The sequence below is a fragment of the Schistocerca cancellata genome, chromosome 3 (assembly GCF_023864275.1).
Source record: "Schistocerca cancellata isolate TAMUIC-IGC-003103 chromosome 3, iqSchCanc2.1, whole genome shotgun sequence".
Lineage (NCBI taxonomy): Eukaryota > Metazoa > Arthropoda > Insecta > Orthoptera > Acrididae > Schistocerca > Schistocerca cancellata.
Genome location: NC_064628.1, coordinates 420,619,693 through 420,640,855, shown reverse-complemented (window position 1 = coordinate 420,640,855; position 21,163 = coordinate 420,619,693). Strand labels below are relative to the sequence as shown.

The following is a 21,163-nucleotide window of genomic DNA, read 5'->3' as shown; positions in this document are numbered from 1 at the left end:
TTGAAAGTAGAGCATTACTTCGATTAAAAATGTGTGAGTAATGTCACAGTGGTGAGATACAGCACACATGGGGTGCGCTGACCGATTTTCTAGGGAGATTAGATCGAGTATTGGTCAGGGGTCTATTTTTTTCTGTTTTTAGGTAAGAAAAAGTGTAACTTGCATGAAATGCGATATTTCTTTCTACTCTACAAATCTGTCGCCTTTTCAATACTCTCCAAGTTTTACATGGACTCCGACCTTTCATTCTATTGTACAAATCTGTTGTCTTTGAAATACCTACCAAGTGTACCTCTTCTCTTCGACTCGTGTGCTACGATAGTTTTCGTTCTGCTTATAGGTGTATCGGAACTAACTGGACTTAGTGCCCTCATTTCTCTGTTTTTGGTTCATACAATACTTTTCAAATGACTTGACCATGTTCTCTTCTCATACATTGAAAGCATTTCTCTCTGTTTTGGTATTGCATAAATATATAATACAGCATACATTTGGAACTGGAAGTAATTCCATATTATCACATTTAGGAAATGACTGAAACTACAATATCTATTACTTTCTTTTTATTAAACAAAAATTATCTGATGTCATATGCAACATCTTACTTTTGCACACTACTTTATAACAAGGAGTAACAAAATTATTAAAAAAATACTGAGTATAAATACAAGCTACTATACAACAATAAATAAAACGATAATTTACATTTGAAATTAGCGTTTGTTGTCTGATAGAATATTAAACAAATAAATTAGAACCTGAAATGTGCTACTTAACATGTGACGCAGTCTGGTACGTTCATGTGGAACAATGCCTATTTCACATGATACTGAATAAGTATGCAATTATTTACAAGTAAATGGTATTTTGGGATGATATTTGTTGTAGATGATCGACATTTACAGACAGAACACGAAATCAGAATCAACATAATTGTTCCTTGATACAAAAATCTGTGTTCTGATTATAACTTTGCGAAACTAAATTTGTCAAGAAAACTACCAATATTTTTTTTTCATAACGAGATATACATTTTGATCTGTGTGTTCAGTTCTAAATTGCATAATTAAGTACAGGGGTACAATACTGTATTATTTATCAAGAAGAAATGACTGCTAATTCTGTGAAAACTAATCACATTATACTGAAATACATTGATTAAAGGGTCAACATCTTTTTTACAACGACAGTGAAATCTTAATTTATCAGCTGCTGAATTTTCTAGTATTCATTAAATTGATAAAAGAAGTTTCTTTAACAAATTGTGTGTGGTAGAACATATTACCACATTAATGTTGTGCAGTGCATTCGTCTTCTGTGACTCTGTGCTCAGCTGCACTGATTAGAAGAATACTGAAGAGCAGTCTGAACAAAACATAGTACCTCATCTTACGTTTCTGCTTCAAATAAGAGACTACTATTTCCTTACCAAGTAACTAAATACGCATATCCAGCCAATACTAAGCTATGACCTTACAGTACTGGCCTTTCACGCAGTTTAAAAGAGTAAATAAAACATGCCAACAGAGGTGTTATGATTTCAATGTTGTCACTGCCAGCCGCATGACCAGTATCTCACAGCTACCAGTGGACACAAGTTCATACTGACTGAAATACAGTTTCTTACTTGGGGACATGTGAATACTGAATGGTTCAAGAGAAAGGAAAAAAAATTCGTATAAAGAGAGTTGAAAAAATGTCTCTACAATAAGCTATTGTAGTAAGTTATTTTGCAAAAATATTTGGAACTAGTGTCACGGATGAAGTAAAAGATATGAGGCACTACTTTCGTTCAGGACCAACCAACGTACATATATCAATTTAAGATCAAATATCTTCTTCAAACTAACTTTTAATTCTCCCATCTAATGGACCACTTGAGCGTTCCATGAACTTAGGAACTGATCTCCGTACGTAAATAGTTGATGAATGTAAGCTGAAAAAATGGTTTGAAGGAAAATGAAGATTTGATGTGGACGACGAACTGCTGCTGGGATGTAGACAATAGGAACAAGTTATGCATCGGTAGTAGCAGAGTCGTGTGGCTGCCCGCGCAGTGGCGATGCAGGGAGCGCTGATACTGCGATCTACGCGTCTCTGCACCTGTAGACGTAAGCAGACACGGAGAGGTCATCATCCGTCCTGGTGCACGTCTTGCCTTTCGGGCACTCGCACCTGTGAACAAAAGAAACGTAAAATATTACCTCATTGTTCATAGAAACCCTAGATTTGTCAGGTAAGTATTCACACATTTACATATTTTCTCTGTTTACGTGAAGTAAATAACATCTTTTGTGGTACTATGGTAAAAAGCTGAACAATATACAAATATAAACGGAGCAAACAAGATAAATATTAACACTATAATCGAAGTTGTGCGTATGTAACAAATTGCATTAGATATTGTTTTACTTTTTACTTTTATCATGCAGTACTACCTCATTTTCAAGTATGGCATTTACTGTATGTTCCCTCACACTCCTCCATATTCCTGCATTTATTCATTTCTGTTTATCTTACTGACACTGCTTAAGTTCCTCGTATATTCTGTAGTTACACTGATAATTCTTTCTTTTAATTGGTTTGCATATCACTCTCCATGCTTTACACATGCTGAATTAGCCTTGTCAAGTACTAATTTTATTATATTTTATCGATTTTGGTTATTGATATAAACTGTTATGTAGGCTTCCTATTCCAGTTTTGTCTTACAGTTTTTCCTGTTTACTCCCTTTATATTTATTTACTATTCAATTTTTTACTTTTTACTATTCCAGTTTTGTGTTAAAGTTTTTCCTGTTTACTCCCTTTATATTTATTTACTATTCAATTTTTTCTTTTTACATTGCATTGCCACCACACTCTCAAAGATGTTATTTACTGTACGTGTCTACTACAATCTAGATGTGTAACTTCTTTTCCAACATAGTTTACAAACATTGTAACTTCTTCGGCGACGATAGTCAGTAATTGTCTTAAGATGGCCTTGCAAGCCGAAAACCTAACACAACAAATGTAATACCGTAGAACAAAAGCAAACTAGCGCTTTTCATTTATTATAATGTTGTTCTACCAGGAACCGACGGAAGATTCAGTTAACATGAGGGGAAAGCAGTTGTTTAGGCGACTGCTCGCGATAAACTGGTAATCCGGGTCCGAGTTCCAATCTGGCACAAGGGTTTTCACGTACAACTGGCGTCCTAATGTATTCGCAATTTGAGAATGCTTTTCGTAACAGTGAATTACGGAATGTAATCTCATTTTGCGGAAACAACACCGCTTTCAGACGGCAATGTCTCTGCATCTACAGAATGGAGAAATTGTTTACGACGGTCGCTACTGCTGGGAATTGACCCTCACTGGCCAGCCAGCCGTGTTGTTGTCGAAAAATCATGCTTCAGTCATTCCAGTCGCACAGCAGATGACGACCTCTGGGCTGCCCTGGGTCTTTCCATGAAAGAGCTGCGAGTTTATGCCCAGTATCAGAAGTGTTGTTTATTGACAAACCTATTCACATGAAATTTTGTCTCATGAGACGTTACGTGATTTGTCAGAAATATGTCGTCCTAGTCAATCCTGTCGAGTAATGTTGTGAGGAAATGCGAATACACACTTTATCTGCCGGTCATAGCTGTCGGGTCACTTGCAGCTTATACTGATGAAACTTTAAATTCTGTTTCGCCATCCTCTGCAAAGACGTGCGAGGGGCTTGTAATGTTTTGGAATGGCGACGGACAGACCGCTGTGGGCTTTGTCGTACAGAATCATGAACTCGTCGAATACTTTCCAGCGTTTCATTTCAGGTCCCTTATCCTTCACATTAATTACAGAATCCGTCTCACGCCTTTGTTTTTATATATTGCCGCCTTGTCTGGAATGACGGCGTCTTCCACGGGCATTGCACGTTGGAGAGCTGCAACACTCTGCACACGACAAACACTTCCACTGCGTCAGTAGGCACCTACACTCACCAAAGTTCCATACTGAAGTGAAAGACGTATTATGTGGCTCCGATTAGACACAGTAGTTGGTGCAAGCACATATCCGGCCAACTGAAAATGTACTACTGTTTGTCAGATTGGATTAGCTGCATTATCAGCCAGTTGGTTGAGGATGCTGTTATCTACAGAAACTATCATTAATGGACGTTGAAAGGGAAATGCAGAAGGACTTGTGATTTTCACTTGGTGTAATGAATGTCAGCTCTATTTAAACATGGGCAAATGCAAGGCAGTGCTCATAGCATAGTGGAATGGCCAGGCTGTATTCAGTCACGAGATTACTGGTGAACATTTGGAGCTCATCACTTCGTTTGAACATCTAGCTTTAATATTAACGACATGAAATGGGAAGATCACGTAAAACATGTATTAAGGAATGCAAACGGAGTAGTTAGATGTTAGAAAGGTTTTACGAAACTGTAGTGCACCATCAAAGTAGATAGCACACAACATGCATCTCCGACCAATTCTCGAGTACTACTACAGCGTTTGGGGTCATTATCGAGGTGTGGCAATAGATATAAATCGAATTCAGATACAGTACTAGAAATGTACTAGATCGGTGTAGACCATACGAAAATGTAACAGAGGTGCTCGGGGGACTTAAATTGGAATCTCTGGAAGCAATACGGTACCGTTCTCGAAAAATCCTGCAGAGTGAATTGGAACAACTATATTGGAGGAAGACTGTGAGACAGTTTGGTTGCCTCCCTCCTGTGTCTCACCCTGAGGGAGAATGACATAAAACTGACTAGTTCCACATCGTTTTGATACAAGAATAGTTCAAATGGTTTATAGGTCAGGTCACTAACTAACCACTTCAGGCTTACTTACGTGTTCTTCATGAAGTAGTCGACACGCCTGGTGTAGGGAACGTAGACAGCCCATCCGCACGGCGTACTGGCGTGACACATCTTGACGTGATTCTCATTCGTCGATTCGTCAACGTCCCTCTGCAACAAAAAGAAACACGTTACTAGGAAATCATAATTCCTGAGCTTCGCTGACAGAGTTAAGCTATGGATTAGTCTATAAGTCGATCCTACGATTTATTCTCTGTCACCTGTCATTTCATTCGTTTCCGACAATGATTGGTACACGCGAAAAATCCAAAGTTTCGCAGTCCACGTTAAACTAGGTCGCCCCCCATAACAATAGCCCGAGGTCAGCGCGGGTCAGAAACATCCTTACCGTACCCCCACCGCAACAGCAAGTCTCTTATCCGTATCAGCTATCCTTTTCATCAGCCCAGGCGGATATTAAGATGTTTTCAGTCACTTTAAGCCGTGCGGTACGCTGGAGCTCTGAGGCGAGCCTACGCCTGGTCTGAATTTCCCCCTCTCTGTAGCCTATAATTTTCATTCCATATCCTAGGGACGTGGAAGTCGATCATGACCACATTTTAATACAGTATTTTCTCTCCCATTCTTGATACATCCTCTAGGTTCTAACTTTCTGTAGTAATTACGGAATTATGTTTTGTGAAATTTTCTGCAAAATATTGCCTCATCACTGAGAAGTCAAAGAAGCTCCGTTACAAATTCTAGTCGCCTTCTGGATATCCATACATATTATAAAAATGGATGTATGTATATGTTCCACATGTGACCTCCTAAACCACTGCACCGATTTCAACCAAACTTGGTACAGATACCACTTATGGCCTGGAGAGAACCGCCGTGTGGCTAATAACCACCTATCTATTAAAGATACGAGGGTGGGGCTGAAAAAGTAGTGCAGCTCACGACACGCGAATTCGCAGACTTTATTCATCCAGTATTTGAGAATGAGAGCACCTAGTGGCTAGCAACAAAATTTACATGTAATTTCAAACTTTTAAGAGATTTTTCTCGCTGGTAAGCCCCACACAATGATGAAAGGGAAAAAATTAATCGCTTACAACATTTTTCCCTATTCATGCAGTAAAACTGCCGCGTCAGTTTTGAAGTTTTAATTTATTAATTCTTAACTACTAACTGTATTCACGACACATTTTGCAGTATTCAGATATGCCACTAAATGTATCCGTAACATCATATCATTGTAGGACATATCGTTCAGGAGATAACGACGTCATAGAGATTGAGCTGTGTGAAACTTTAGCTGCAGAACGATATTCGCCACAGATAGAGGTGAAATATGTGTACAAATATGTGTGAAATATATTAAATATGTGTCAGTTATACGTGACACGTGCGCACACTACCAGAGTCACGGCTAAAAAGCTGCCCCTTAATTCTTGGATTGATCTCAAACAAACGTGTTACATGTATTACTATTCAGAAAGAAATAGTGTGGGGATTTGAACCAGAAAACGCTGTCGGAGTAAGGGTGATAACATGAACGGAGAAGGGATGAACTGACAGACAGTGGGGGGGGGGGAGGGGAGGGGGGTGTAGACACAGATATGAGGGAGGGAGAGGGCAGGGAAGAGGGGGGTTGCAAATGGACAGAGAAAGGGGAAAGGAGAGAAAGGAGAGAGGAGGAAGGAGGACATGGACAAAGGGGCTGGAGCAGATGAGAAGACACACAGGGAGGAGGAAATAAAGAAGAAAGGGGAGGGGAGATTGGCATAGAGAGGGGTGGATGAGATGGACAGGGAGAGTGGGAGGAGGAGATAAAGTGAGTGAGGAGGAGATAGAGGGGCAGGATGGAATGGACTCAAAGGGGAGGGGGGGTGGAGGAGATAGGCAGATGGGGAAGAGGGGAAGGAGCAGGTCGACCTAGGTGGCAGGAGCAGATGGGCAGAGATAGGTACAAGAGGAGATAAGACATTTGGGGGGGGGGGTGGAGAAAGTGGATGGAGATAGGGGGAAGGGGCAAGAGAGGAGGGCAGAGGAGATGGGCGAAGAGAGGGGAAACGAGGAGATTGGTTAACAGAATTGAAATAAATACATATCCAGACAACACTGGATACTCAGCTAGTTGTAAAATATTGACCATATAGTTGAATTAACAAATGTGCATTTTTCAGTCTTTCTCGTTTTCATTTGACTGCCTCTTGTACATCAATTTGTACCTGCTTACTGCAGCCAAGACCTTGTCTATGTCTACGGTTTGTAACACCTGTCGTTTCGGGGACAGTATTCTGTCAACGGAGCTGTCCCTCTCTGGCTGTGACAGGTAGCAGCCCAGGTTGGCCAGACCGTCAAGCAGCTTTGAGTTGTCACAACAGTTTCATCACAAGGCTCTAGGCAGGCGCGTGACTGGTTTCACTGTGGATACTGTCGCCGAGCATCGGCCATTCATCACTGCGCGAGACTCCATCAGTCCCGACCTTCGCTCCCCCTGCCCCTCCCCTCCTCACACTCATCCCCCCCCCCCACTATCACATACACACACACAAACACACGCTGCCCGTTAATCTCGTGCGTAAAGCCCGCCTGCCATCGGTTGACAAGACATTGCACAACGCGTGCGCGTCACCGTCTGCTCTTGTTTATCCCATTCGGCCGCCCCCTTCCTTCGAAAACATCGACCATCGTCGTTATCGCCCCAAAAGGCACTTTTTGTTTCAGTTTGGGGAACTGCGCAGTCCGCTCCCGGAGCAGTCGAGATATAATCGCTCGTAACTGCGGTCATTCCAAATGGATGGCGTCAGCGGGTATGTACCATTCCAGAGGCGCAAGTTCAAAAATTAAAACCAATGTGTAACAGCACGGACAATAGATACCAAAATCAAACAGGAAACAGTCTTTAATGTTACTTTTATCCAGGAGTTACGCCATTCGAAAGGAACTATGAGATCAGAGGAGTTACAAACTGAAAATCAGATTACAAATTCTTGTCTTCTTATAAATGGTCCTTTATTAGACACGATCGCAAAATTATTTATAAAAACCTATGTCAGGGAAACAACTAAAAGTCGGATACACTCCCCTCTTCTTTCAGCCTAGCAATGCGGTTAGCTCGTTTCATTAAATCACTGCAGCTGAACACCAGGAAGAGTCCTTCACAGAGGAAATTCTCACTCCTGTCCACGGTCCGCTCGGCTCCCCCCGTCAGAGGTTCGAGTCCTCCCTCGGGCGTGGGTGGGTTTCTCGTCCTTAGCGTAAGTTAGTTTAGGTTGGATTAAGCTTAGGGACCGATGATCTCAGCAGTTTGGTCCCGTAAGACCTTACCACAAATTTCCATTTTCCGCTCCAGTCCACTACAGACTTGTGCTCAGCCTCTGCCTCACTGTCATCGACTAACACACGTTTCTCGTCCTGTGAGCATTATATCCTACTCCATTCTCCAAATCAGTTACTAAATATGCATAAATGTGAAGTATTGCTAATGCTCATGATACTAGCTGACGAAATTGTACGTTTTCTCTCTAGTGCAAATAAAATCGAACAACGAGTGAAACAATAGAGTAATTTTAAAAGCAGACCTGAAAATCTATTAAAATGAGTCTAAAAAATGGAATCTACACATTCAATACAAAATAGTGCAAATTAACGATAATGGCATGAGTTTTTCTGTCTAGTGCAGTTAAAGATCATGAATGACAGTTCATATATCTGCCATGCATAACTAAATGTTTAGGCCTATATAGAAGAATGTATTCGCAATTGCAAATACGATTACACTTCAGCTGTTCAATTTATTCGTGACTTATGAAAATTTATTCTGGTTAAGGACTCGAATACGGATTTCCCACTTTACTCGAGGGCTCACCTTAACCATTTCGGCTACCCGAGAGCGCCTCCCAGGCCAAACCAAACCCTCACGTGTTACTGTGTGTCGGCAACCTGCACTCGCACAGATGCTGTGATTCCCGCACAGGGAGGGACTTATTCACGAGGGCTGTTCGGAAAATAAGTTCCGATCGGTCGCGAAATGTAAACCTATGTGAATATCAAAAATATGTTATGTGCAAAAGTTAGCTACACATTCCAGTTACTTCTCTGCACAGTCAGCACTCCGACTTCGACATTAGTGGTAGTGTTGCACCAATTTACCCAAAACCCTCATTATAGAATGTAGCCGCCTGTGTTCCAGCAATTCTCTACGCTCGTCTGCAGCCCATTGTCTGCGTCAAAATGTTGTCTTGATAGCCAGTGGGTCATGTGAGCAGAGATGAAACTCAGGACGGGCCAATTACGGGCTGTGTTGTGGGTGATCATCGAAAACGCTGCAGGAGCATCTTGATTGCCCCAGTTGAGATCGGCCGAGAATTGTCATCAAGAACTAAACACATGGCAGTTGTGTTATGCGGGCTGCACGACATCAGGCGAAATCTCTCGCCAGCCCCTCATACTTTGCGGGAGATAATATTTTCTAGGCATTTGACTAGCTCACTGTGAGGTCAGAATCGAGAAGAGCGAAGTACCTCAATCGACAGGAATACTAGGAACACTACCCAACACATCAGTGCAAAACTTCATTGGGTTTTCACAGTGATCTCCATTTCGCGACCGATTGGAACTTAACTTTCTGAATAGCCCTCGTATTATTGTCGCGACTTGTCCAGGCATGTGATACTATTTCACAGTGTCTGTTTTCTACAGTGCAAGCATGAATGTCTGAAGGATAATATGTAGTACACTGTGAAATAAAGACATTGCAAAATAGTACAAAAATCTATTGTCAGAACCTGAGAGGAGGAGTGGAACTATTCTTGATTTAACTCGGATGAAACATGTTCCAGTCCGAAAATATCATAGTCTAATGTGTACGCGCATCTCTCAATGTGTATAAATTATGAAGTCAATGCATTTTTCGGCACGGGCAGTGCACCTGCATCGCTGCCGATCACAGATGATGCGAACCATGGCGATGACTGCGACGACTGGAGCATCGAGGTAAGTGACAAAAGCCTCATCGATACCTTCGAGATGAAGTGTTTGTATGGAATGGTAAGCTCGCCGCACAATGTATTAAAGTCAACCTCTAAAACGGCACACATATCACTTAAGTATGCTGTAGATGATGTATGACTGGGAACAGTCGCGCATGTAACCCTCCACCGCCGATGTACGTCATAGCAGTGAAGTGGTGTGTATGTGCCAGTCGACTGAATGGAATCAGGGCAGGAAGCTGGGTCTATGTGAAGATGTGTCCAAACCCACATCGAGCATGAAGTTGCCCGATTTGTTCGTGTATCAATGCAGAGTGTCCAATTTGTTTGCAAGGTACGGTATACCACTCGCAGCCATGTAACACGAACAGTGGCTGCAGAAAGATTCCATCCGACAGAGACCAGGCACGTGTGTCACATCTTGTCAGTGACACTCTGTTTCAAACCAGACACGAATTGCTGGTGTGAGTGAATGCAGGTCCATCTGAATCAGTTACCAAACACTGTGAAAGGAATTGCTTGCAATGGGCATTTCGAGACGGGTACACTGAGGTGACAAAAGTACTGGGATACCTCTTCCGCGTCGTTGGAAGTCCACCGCGGTGCCTCTTTAGTCGTCCATAATTGTAAAAGTGTTGCTGGTGCAGGAATTTGTGCACGAAATAAACTCTCGATTATATACCAAAAATGTTCGATGGGATTCATGTAGGGTGATTTGGGCGGCAAAATCATTTGCTCGAATTCTCCAGTATGTTCCTCAAACCAATCGCGCCCCAGAGACATGGTGTACAGTCATCCGCAAATATTTTGTCGTTGCTTGGATACCTGAGGTCCAAGTACAACGAATTCCAGTCAGTAGTCGCCATAGTAGAACAGCCTACAGCATTATAGAGCCAGCTTGGACAGTGCCCTGTTGGCAACTTGGATCCATGGCTTCGTGGTGTCTGCGCCACAATCTAACCCTACCATCAGCTCTTATCAACTGAAATCTGGATTCATCTGACCAGATCACCGTTTTCGAGTCGTCTAGGGTACAATAGATACGGTCACGAGCCCAGGAGAGGCGCTGCAGGCGGATGTTGTGGCGTTAGCAAAGGCAATCGCGTCAGTCGTTCGCTGCCATAGCCCACGCCAAATTTCGCGCATTGTCCTAACGGGTACGTTTGTGGTACGTCCCACATTGATTTCTGCTGTTTTTCACGCAGTGTTGTTTGTCTGTTAGAACTGACAACTCTACGCAAACGCCGCTGCTCTTGGTTGTTAAGTGAAGGCCATCGACCACTGCTTCGTCCGTGGTGTGAGGTAATGCCTGAAATTTGGTATTCTCGGCACACTGCTGACACTGGATCTCGGAATATTGAATTCCATAATGATTTTCCGAAATGGAATGTCCCATGCGTCTAGCTCTAGCAAGCATTCCGCGGGAAGGGACCAAACAGAGAAGTCATTGGTCCCATCGGATTAGGGAAGGACGGGGACGGAAGTCGGCTGTGCCCTTTCGAAGTGCCATTTAAGCATTTGCCAGAAGCGCTTTAGGGAAATCACGGAAAACCTAAATCAGCATTGCAGGACGAGAGTTTGAACCGTCGTCCTCCCAAATGCGATCCCAGTGTGCTAACCCCTGCGCCGCCTCGCTCGGTGATGGTGTGGTGCACTACGAATAGCTTCCCCGAGGTGTTACCATCACTGCCGACATTTATTGTCGACAACTGAGACGTCTTGCAGACGCAGTCCAAGAACAACGACCAGAAAGACTGCGTGAAATGATGCTACTTGGAAACAATACCCACCTGCATTCTGCATAATGAAAAAAAAACCTTCTATGGGAGTTGAGTTGGAATGTCATTCCACAGCCACATTACTCACCCGATCTTGCGCCTTCAGATTTTCATCTTCTCCGTTCTCTATCGAACAACCTTCAAGGGGCTTTCGAATGAAAATGCGTTCCAAACACGGCTCGACGAGTTCCGTGGCTCAAAACCATGTTATTTCTACAATTGCGGAATTGAAAATCCACGCCAGCGTGTGCAGACTGTTGTAAATAGTGACAATGGTTCAAATGGCTCTGAGCACTGTGGGACTTAACTTCTGAGGTCATCAGTCCCCTAGAACTTAGAACTACTTAAACCTAACTAACCTAAGGACAACACACACACTCATGCCCGAGGAAGGATTCGAACCTGCGACCGTATCGGTCGCGCGGTTCCAGGCTGTAGCACCTAGAGCCGCTCGGCCACTCCGGCCGGCGTAAATAGTGAAGACGAATATATTATTGATGATTAAAGCCTCTGTTACGTGTATCCGTTGTGTTTCTTAAACTCACGGAAAAACGCTACGAACTTATGCACGAATCTAATAGATCTCCATAAAGAATATGCTCTGTACAATCGAGTTTTCCAAGATGACAACAGGCCTGTCTACAGTGCTGCAAGCACTGGTTTGACTAACCATAAGGCACCCTATCACATCTCGACCGCCCCGCTAAATCACGCGATCTTAATTCAGCAGAAAATGTCCTGTATAATTTGGAACTTCATTCCTACAACATTCCCTACAATCTGGAGTCTGCTGGCTCTAATTATCAATAAGCGGCTTCAGCATAGCTGTACAGATTTATAGACACTCTTCCTCGCCGAACTGAGGTCATTATCAAAGTTACTATTTGCATTCTAGGATATTTCACTTTCTGTCCTGGAAGGGGTGGGCGACTGATTTGTTATCCGGTTTGCTTACGTGTTGCTTTGCTTCGGAATGTGGGATAATGGATGCAGGCTTGAAGCGTCAGTCCAGTTCATACGCTAGGCGTAGAAGGGGTTTCTGTAATAATACTCATTTTCTTGTTTCTTCCGGACTTCACCGATGCTGCGCTGTGAACGTAGCGGTTCCGGCTAGAGGAACGAAATTCGGCGGATGACGCGGCATTGCGCAACCAGCGGACGAGGCCGTGAAGCGTGGGAAGAGCCGGCCACACGCACGCACGCCGGCGGCTAGTAAACAAGTGCCGCTGCTGGTCGCGGGTCAGGGGTTATCCCGCAGGCCGGCCGCCTCATGAATGGAACACCGCGCCGTGTTCGCTCGTAACCGCAGCCGCCCCGCCTCAACGGGAACGCCGCAAGCGCCGCCGGCAGCCAAGCGGCCGCTGCACGTACTGTCAAGACGACGGCTAAGCACCTGCTACTACAGTGTTCAATTCGTCCTGATTCGCTGAACGGCTGAGCTAGCTCACGAAGCGTTGCGACGCAAAACAAAAGCACAGTCCCCCTCCCCACACTCCGTACTCTCCGTCTGTTTCATGTTCATTTCACCCATTACCGAACTCCATGTCCATTTAATCGTTCTACTGGAGACTTACATACGAAGGCGACGAGAAAGACAGGCTGCGGCGCGTACGTCACGGCACTTGACACTGCACGTCTTACGAGTGTCAGCAGCCATACCCAGTGGGCAGCAAGCAACTATTTCAGACAAGTTTAATAATGGTTAACTGCGCGTTTAAATGCACGCAAGCTCTCGACAGCACACGCCGAAGTTAAGACGTTTAGTGGGTATCTTTTCATTGGCATCTTGGTTTCCCGCGGCCCTGCACGGAGTCGAACGTTCACGAAGTATGGTGGACAAGACGACTGGTGTGACGTCGTAAGTTCGTTGCGAGGCTCATGTTTCTCGAGGACCCCGCCTAGGTAGTTCTGACTTCAGGTTCGATAATGGAAACGAGGCCAAGAAAAATGAAAGGATCGTTCTATGATTTAAAACGGTGCAGGATATTTGAAATCCTCGGAACAGACGGTGTTCGGTAAAGGGAAAAACGGAAAAAGAATAATGGAAGACACAGAGATGGACTCTAAAGGGCGCACATCTACATCTACATAACTACTTCGCAAGTCACACTCAGGTGCCTGACAGAGGGTTCTTCGAACCACCTTCAGACTATTTCTGCACCGCTCCACTCTCAAATAGCACGTGTGAAAAATGAACGCTTAAATCTTTCTGAGCAAGCTCTGATTTCTCTTATTTTATTATGATAATCATTGTAGGTTGGCGACAGTAAAATATTTACGCATTCGGAGTAGAAAGCTGGTGATTCAGATTTCGTGAAAAGATATCGCCGCAACGGAAAACACCTTTGTTTTCATGATTAGCACGCCAACTCGCTTATCATATTCGTGAATTTCTCTCCACTACTTTGCGATAATACGAAACGAGTTACCCTTCTTTAGAATTTTTCGATATTATCCGTCAATCCCGTCTGGTAAGGATCCCATACCGCACAACGATACTCTAGCAGAGTACGGACAGGCGTACTGTATGCATCTTGTACGTCTTGTGTCAGTGAAACACAGTCTTCGATTTGCCTCCCCAAAATATCATCTATGTGATCGTTCCAATTTAAGTTGTTCGTAATTGTAATTCCTAGGTATTATAGATTTGTTTTTGAAGGACATCCGCCTTGAGCAAAACACAATTTTATCTTTAGTTTTATTTCCCAGATACGTTTCGCTGAAGTTTCAGCAGTATCACTGGCATTTTTTTGTTGTTGTTGTTGTTACTTCATGCTGTGTTTTCCTGTTTCTTTGTTGTGTATTTAGTCGAACGCAGGGATGCTGTCTTTCTGTTCTCGTGTTCGTCCTGTATGTCGAAGAAACAACGAAGAAAATCCCATTTGACCGAGTGAGGTGGCGCAGTGGTTAGACACTGGACTCGCATTCGGGAGGAGGACGGTTCAATCGCGCGTCCGGCCATCCTGATTTAGGTTTTCCGTGATTTCCCTCAATCGCTCTAGGCAAATGTCGGGATGGTTCCTTTGAAAGGGCACGGCCGACATCCTTCCCTCAACAGATGAGACCGATGACCTCGCTGTCTGGTCTCCTTCCCCAAACAACCCAAACCAACCCATTTGACACACAGAAAGAGTGTCTCGTTCTCTCCTAAGCAATATATATATATATATATATATATATATATATATATATATATATATATATATATATATGTTATTTTTTTTAGAAAAAGCCTATTTGAATTAATCACAGGCAAACGAAGCATCAACCATGAAAGAGGATCAGAATTCTGACGGGATGGTTCCTTCAAAAGAGCGCGGCCAATTTCCTTCCCCATCCTTCCATAATCCGATGTGACTGATGACCTCGCTGTTTGGTCCCCCCCCCCCCTCCAAATCAATCAAGCAACCAACCAGACAAGGAAATTTCGATATGTACGTTGTATGAATTTTATTCGTCAAAACATTTTTTATGCTGAAACATTACACAGAACATAATAGATAATCTCTATTGTGTGATCAAAGAACAGCTACCTTCTTATCTCCTTAAAATTATAGTATTTGGTAGTGTGTTGCCTAAGTTCAGAGATTCCTCCCCCCCATATATATATATATATATATATATATATATATATATATATATATATATATATATGTATATGTATATATATGGGGAGGGGAGGGGGAGCGGAGCCTCTGAAGTTATTACCGTGATCTGAATCCCAACTTAGACCACACATCGCCATATATGCACTGACGAGAAAAAACCGTAACACCAATAAATGATTTTAGGAATAATTTTGTCTAGATAAGATATTTAAATGATTAACATTGCAAGATCACAGGTTAATGTAAGCACGAGATAAATCATTGTAAATGTGAATTGCTCGTGGAACCACGAGAATATTGAATGCAAGCATGCAAACGTGCGTGCATTGTGTTGTACAGGTGCTGGACGTCATTTTGTGGGATGCAAGCATGGATGCCTGTTGCACTTTGTCGGTCATTAGGGTGACTGTTGATATTGTTTGTGGATAACGCTGGAGTTGTCGTCCGATGTTGTCCCATATGTGGTTGACTGGAGACAGATATGGTGATCGAGCAGGCCAAGGCAAATGTGGTCACTTTGTATAGCATGTTATGTTACAACAGCAGAATGTGCGCGAGCGTTATCCTGTTGGAAAACACGTCTTGGAAAGCTATTTTTGAATGGTAGCACAGCAGCTCGAATCACTAGACTGCCGTAAAATTTGCAGTCAGGATTTATGAGATAACCAGTGTGTCTAGAATGCAGACAGGCTGTTGCAGGCCCTCAACTGGCTTCGACATAGAACCAGCTTTCCTCGGGAAACGCAACAGAAGTCCATCCTGCCCTCCAATAAGCTCTCGCATAACACCACTGAAGTCGCAAATGGCTATGGTTTGGGGTCAATGGAATGCAAGCCACAAGGTACCTGGCTCGGAGTTGCCCTTGAACTAACAGATTTGTAACCTTTCTTTGTGTCACTGTGGTGCCAACTCTGCTCTAATTGCTACTGCAGACGCAGTGCGATGCGCCAGAGCCATAGACCGAAGAGATTGGTCTTCCCTCTAGGTAGTGTCACGTTGCCGTCCGAAGCCCTGTCTTCTTGCGGCTGTTTGTTCCCGTGATGACCGCTGCCAGCAATCACGTACAGTGGCTACATTCCTGCCTTGCCTTTTTACAATATCTCAGAAGGTACATCCAGGTTCTCGTAGCCCTATTACACGACCTCGTTCAATCTCAGTGAGGTATTGAGAATGACGCCTTTGTCGCCTTAAAGGCATTCGTGACAACATCAACTCACCACGTCCAATCTAAATCAAATGGCTCTGAGCACTATGCGACTTAACTTCTAAGGTCATCAGTCGCCCAGAACTTAGAACTAATTAAACCTAACTAACCTAAGGACATCACACACATCCATGCCCGAGGCAGGATTCGAACCTGCGACCGTAGCGGTCGCGCGGTTCCAGACTGTAGCGCCTTTAACCGCTTGGCCACCACGGCCGGTCCACGTCCAATCTCAAAGGTAACTAATGAACACGGCCTTTACAGCGTGTATTTAAAGCAAACTTGATTTTCATCCTCATAGCCGTGCTACTAGCTCCACTCCTAAGCGAAAGGCGCGAAATTTTTAGTCATACTGTATGTATCATTAGTTCTGCGCACCGTTTCGCAGAGGACGTCGCGAAAGACCAGCTCGAGCAAGCGTATTAAACGCACTGTGACTTTGAAGCCAGCTTTGGTCGTGACAGTCGCCTTCTTTTTGCAGCGTGTTACTATTCTCTATTTCTGTTTTTGTTTTTTGTCTCATACGAATCTTCAGTTCTTGCCATTTCCTCTCTTGACGAATACGCGCATGTTAGTCCTTTCTCCTCTGCTAACCACCAGTCTCCGTAGATCGTGCACAATTATCGTAAACATATTCCTGTGCGAAGAAGATCAATGATATGACTTTTAACTCATTTTGTAAGATGTGAGCCTCATTCTGCAACAGTGCCTATTCAGTAAATTTTACCGCACTAATTTCTCGGTTGCAGGTCTTAGATAATATACTGAATCTTTTATGGCGCATCACCGACAATAACTCTCCGTCTCCCAAAGAAGTCCCTCTGCTTTTGGATATTGTTACGGCTTTGAGAACCCGCAGTATTCGACTCCCAACGGTCTGTTACTGAAATTTTTGTTCTTTATTTTAAGAGAAAGTGTTTGTTTTCTTTTCCACAAGTAAGGGCAGGTAATATGAGAAAGAAGCGATTCATGTTAATGACTTCTGAGAAATTCAGATTGCTACATGGATACCTCCTCCGTAACCCACTGAATCAAAGGTAAATTTTGTTTTCAAGACTCGATGACACCACTGTTGTACTAAAGCAATGTCTTAAAAGCATTTTATTTCGTAAGTAAGCTTCGAGTCTTCTTGACCGTTATACGTGAGTGTGTCCGTATGAAATTACGTGTTGAGACTTTAAAGTGAACGACGAACAAGAGATCTCAGCTCCCTGATGTAGACAACCGAATCTCGGTCCTTGTGTAGGAAACGACGCCGCCTGTTAAAAATCTCTTTTAGGGTTCCTTTATGAAGTTCGTTTATCAAACGAGAATTAAACGTGATGGGTTCTTCTCGTGTGCATCTCATGTTCTGGTATAAGACTTTGGAACGAACGTGACGTTCTAAACGGGCTGTGACACCACAGTATGAATAACCGTCCAGAAATCTCTGCGCACCAAGCTATCGGTCTATTTCTCGGTGCCCGGTAAGGTAGCGTCGTGTCGTTTACTGTGTCTCTTCTCTACAGAATCCGATTTTATAGCTTCCGGAATAGTCATCTCGCGTTATACCGCTGTTTTCGTACATCTTCAATACAATTTGAGTCAGTAATAGCGCACCACGCCGAAACAGCATTAGAAACAATAGGGTTTGGAGCCCCGTCTCGTGCACGCCTTCTTTTATTGGTCGCTGCAGTAACAAGTTACACCGATACAAATTTTTGCGGAACTCTTGTCTTCCATCTCTCAAGATCGCCACTAAAAGTACGAAACTGCACTACAAAGCGAGTATCGTCGGATCAGTTACTAGGATATGAGTGAAAAATCGTCTAATCACTTATTAGGATATGATTGAAAATTATCACATCGGATTGCACGAAAAGCATATGGGAATCTCTGCCCACCAAGCTATCGGTCCGTTCCTCGGTGCCCGGAAAGATAGCGCCGTCTCGTTTACTGTGTCTCTTCTCTACAGAGGCTGACTTTTAGAGCTTCAGTGTAATCAGTGTTTAAGTTCACATATTTTCCTCTCAATCGCAAAATGCGGTCTGGCTGACTAAATGATTCCCAGCAGGCAGTAGAAGTGTTTGGAGTTTAACGTTGCACCCGAAGGTATTTCCTACGGAACAATGCGGCGCCCTTATTAAAACATTGTACTTGAATACGAGATGAGTAGGGTTCAAATCCCCGTCCGCTCATCCTAACTCACAATCTTTGTGGTTCCCCTTGTTCTCTTAAGGAATATGCCCTGCCGACTAGGTCGCGATCCATTTCCGCCTCATCCCATTCCTATCTAGGCAGTAATCTTGTCTCCAAAGGCATCTACTGTCAACGGGCCACCTCACTCTAGCCTCGTCCCTTCCCTACCCGGGACTAGGAAAGTGTTTGGCTGTTTTCCATTCTACTGTCTTAGTTCACATTCACCCCATTATGTTTGGTAGGAGGGTGGCGAAGTTACGCAACCTATAAATAGTGCAATAGCCGACTTATATGAAATTGTATTACAATTTCGAGTCCTCCCTCGGGCGTGGGTGTGTGTGTTTGTCCTTTGGATAATTTAGATGTGTAGTGTGTAAGCTTAGGGATTGATGACCTTGGCAGTTAAGTCCCACAAGATTTCACACACATTTGAACATTTTTTGTATTACAATAGTTAACCTCTCTCTCAAAGACAGTTACTGTAAGCCGCACTTCTCGCAATAACTTTCTATTCATTGATTTTTCACTGACATTCCATGTATACGCTAAAAAGTACGTGTCGGCGACAAAAATTAAGCTTTTTGGTCAATAAAAAAGAATATTTGAGCGGTGTCTTCCTTCGAACTTATGGAAATAGCCTGCTAGGTATTTCGCATGTTTATCCAAAAATTATTTATATCATGTATGATGACATCTGAAATTTCAAGCAACGAAATGGCCAGTAAGTCCGGAAATTAAAACACTGTCAGTAGTGTCAGAACGGAGTAATAGATTTAAAGAATTGACTGAATAGAGACTGAACCGTTGAAACTGTTATTTTACCGAATCAGTTTGAGAAAATACCGATCGAAACCCTCACATAACTAATTATACGTACAGTTCCCCTGCAGTCACAAGAATAACTCTTATCTGTGCAACATAGTAAAGCGTAGCTTTGTAAGGGCCACAAAACATGCAGCAGAAATTTTCTCTCGCAATTTACAGCCTCAGCTGTGATGCTGTCATTTTCGAGAAAACAGCGTCGATTTTTTCGTGCTCGTTGCGACTACTAATCCAGCTGAACTAATTTCATTGTGAAACCCAGACTAGTGAATAAGATGACATCTCTGCAACTACAACTTTAATTTTATATCTCATATGTTCGAAAGCAGTAGCTAAAAATTCGAGTTCCGATCACTGACAAAAAAACTACGAAATAGCTAACATAGTTAAGTGGAGTCAAAAGTATTGTTTCCTGGACAACATGAACTTTTCTTTTACTTTAAAGTGGCATCTTAACATATTTTATACAGTACCAGCTAGATTTGTATATCATATTTTTGTAACAATACCACCTCCCAGACCAGCTTGCCAAAAGGAAAACAGTGAAAGGCAACAAGACATTAAAAGAAAAGTTAAACTTAATTCTAATTTACATACAAATTAAGGTAGTAATAGTTTTAAATCTGCTAATAACGTTGATGTAAAACAGAGGGTGCAACATTGCAGCAGGTTCACTGGATATATGTTCACTGAACATACTTTTTGAATAGAACTGACATTCGCCTAACAAGGATTTTATTATACTATAATATCAGGAAAAAGTAGGGTACTACCTACTTCACAAGAGGCTATGCCTCTTTGCAAGCTTTTGAACTTGGAAAATACTTTTTTTTAATCTTGTAAATGTAAGTTAAAAATGAAAAGGGGGAGAGAGCTCTGAATAATTTTCTCAAGAAATTACGTATATTTTGCAGTTTATTCGAGATTTCATCGTGGCGATAGCTAAGATAGCAAGTGCTGCAGCTATGGATTAAAATGTTATTCAAGAACCTAACAAAAAGTACCAGTGGCATTAGCACAAAGACAGACTAGGTTGGTTTTATGAGAGACGCAGATATCTCACTGCTTGCTTACCCTCGTTCTGACGGCCGCGGCGTCGAGAGCGACGGCAAGGCAGGTGACGAGAAGCGCCGCGACCAAGAAGCTGCGCTGCAGACCGGAGCTCTCCATGCTGATCCACTTGCTGAAGTGAGCGAACGGCAAAGTCGGCTGTTTCTCGGTACAGGCAAAGATTCGACGAGCAACTGTCTCTTCGAGCACAAGAGCGCTGGCTATGCAAGCTGTATGCCGTTCACGGCGCGTCCACCCGCTTATATTGCAGCTCCCGCGCTATTGCTTACCCTCCCTCTCTCCCTCTCGCACCACCCCCCACTCCAGAGCGCTAGCCCACAGGGAGGGGGAAAACGCGCGGGCTGCCAGCCAATCTGCGACTTCTGCGGGCGCCGACGCGGGCGCGAGCTACCTGTTCCGCGAAGCCGGTGTCACGGCGATAGTATTCAGTGTGTGCCACTGTGCCGCGCGGTTTGGTGTAGGTGCAGTGTGCGCTGCTTCTTGCCGAATCACAAGTTTCAGCCATTATTTTACGTCATTACATAGCTAAGGACTGTCACACTCGGCATTACGAACACGGTCACTTTAATGCTCAATAATTAGACAAAGTGCCCCAAGAGGAATGGGTCAGTAATCAGCGATATGACAGAAACGACCATTCGAAGCATAAAAGTCAAGATAAAAAAAAAAATTGTTTCCGAAATGCATACCCTAAGAGATATTAGCACTTCTTCATC

General features: G+C 43.3%; 1 protein-coding gene across 1 annotated transcript; it reads right to left on the bottom strand.

Moving 5' to 3' along the window:
* Positions 1-548: 548 nt before the first annotated feature.
* Positions 549-20,669, bottom strand: LOC126175169 (uncharacterized). The gene is made up of 3 exons (XM_049921759.1): positions 20,451-20,669; positions 4,836-4,954; positions 549-2,175 (listed from the first exon to the last, which is right to left on the bottom strand). Exons 1-3 carry the CDS (start codon positions 20,544-20,546, stop codon positions 2,088-2,090), a joined length of 303 nt encoding a protein of 100 aa, XP_049777716.1. The 5' UTR covers positions 20,547-20,669; the 3' UTR covers positions 549-2,087.
* Positions 20,670-21,163: the final 494 nt, after the last annotated feature.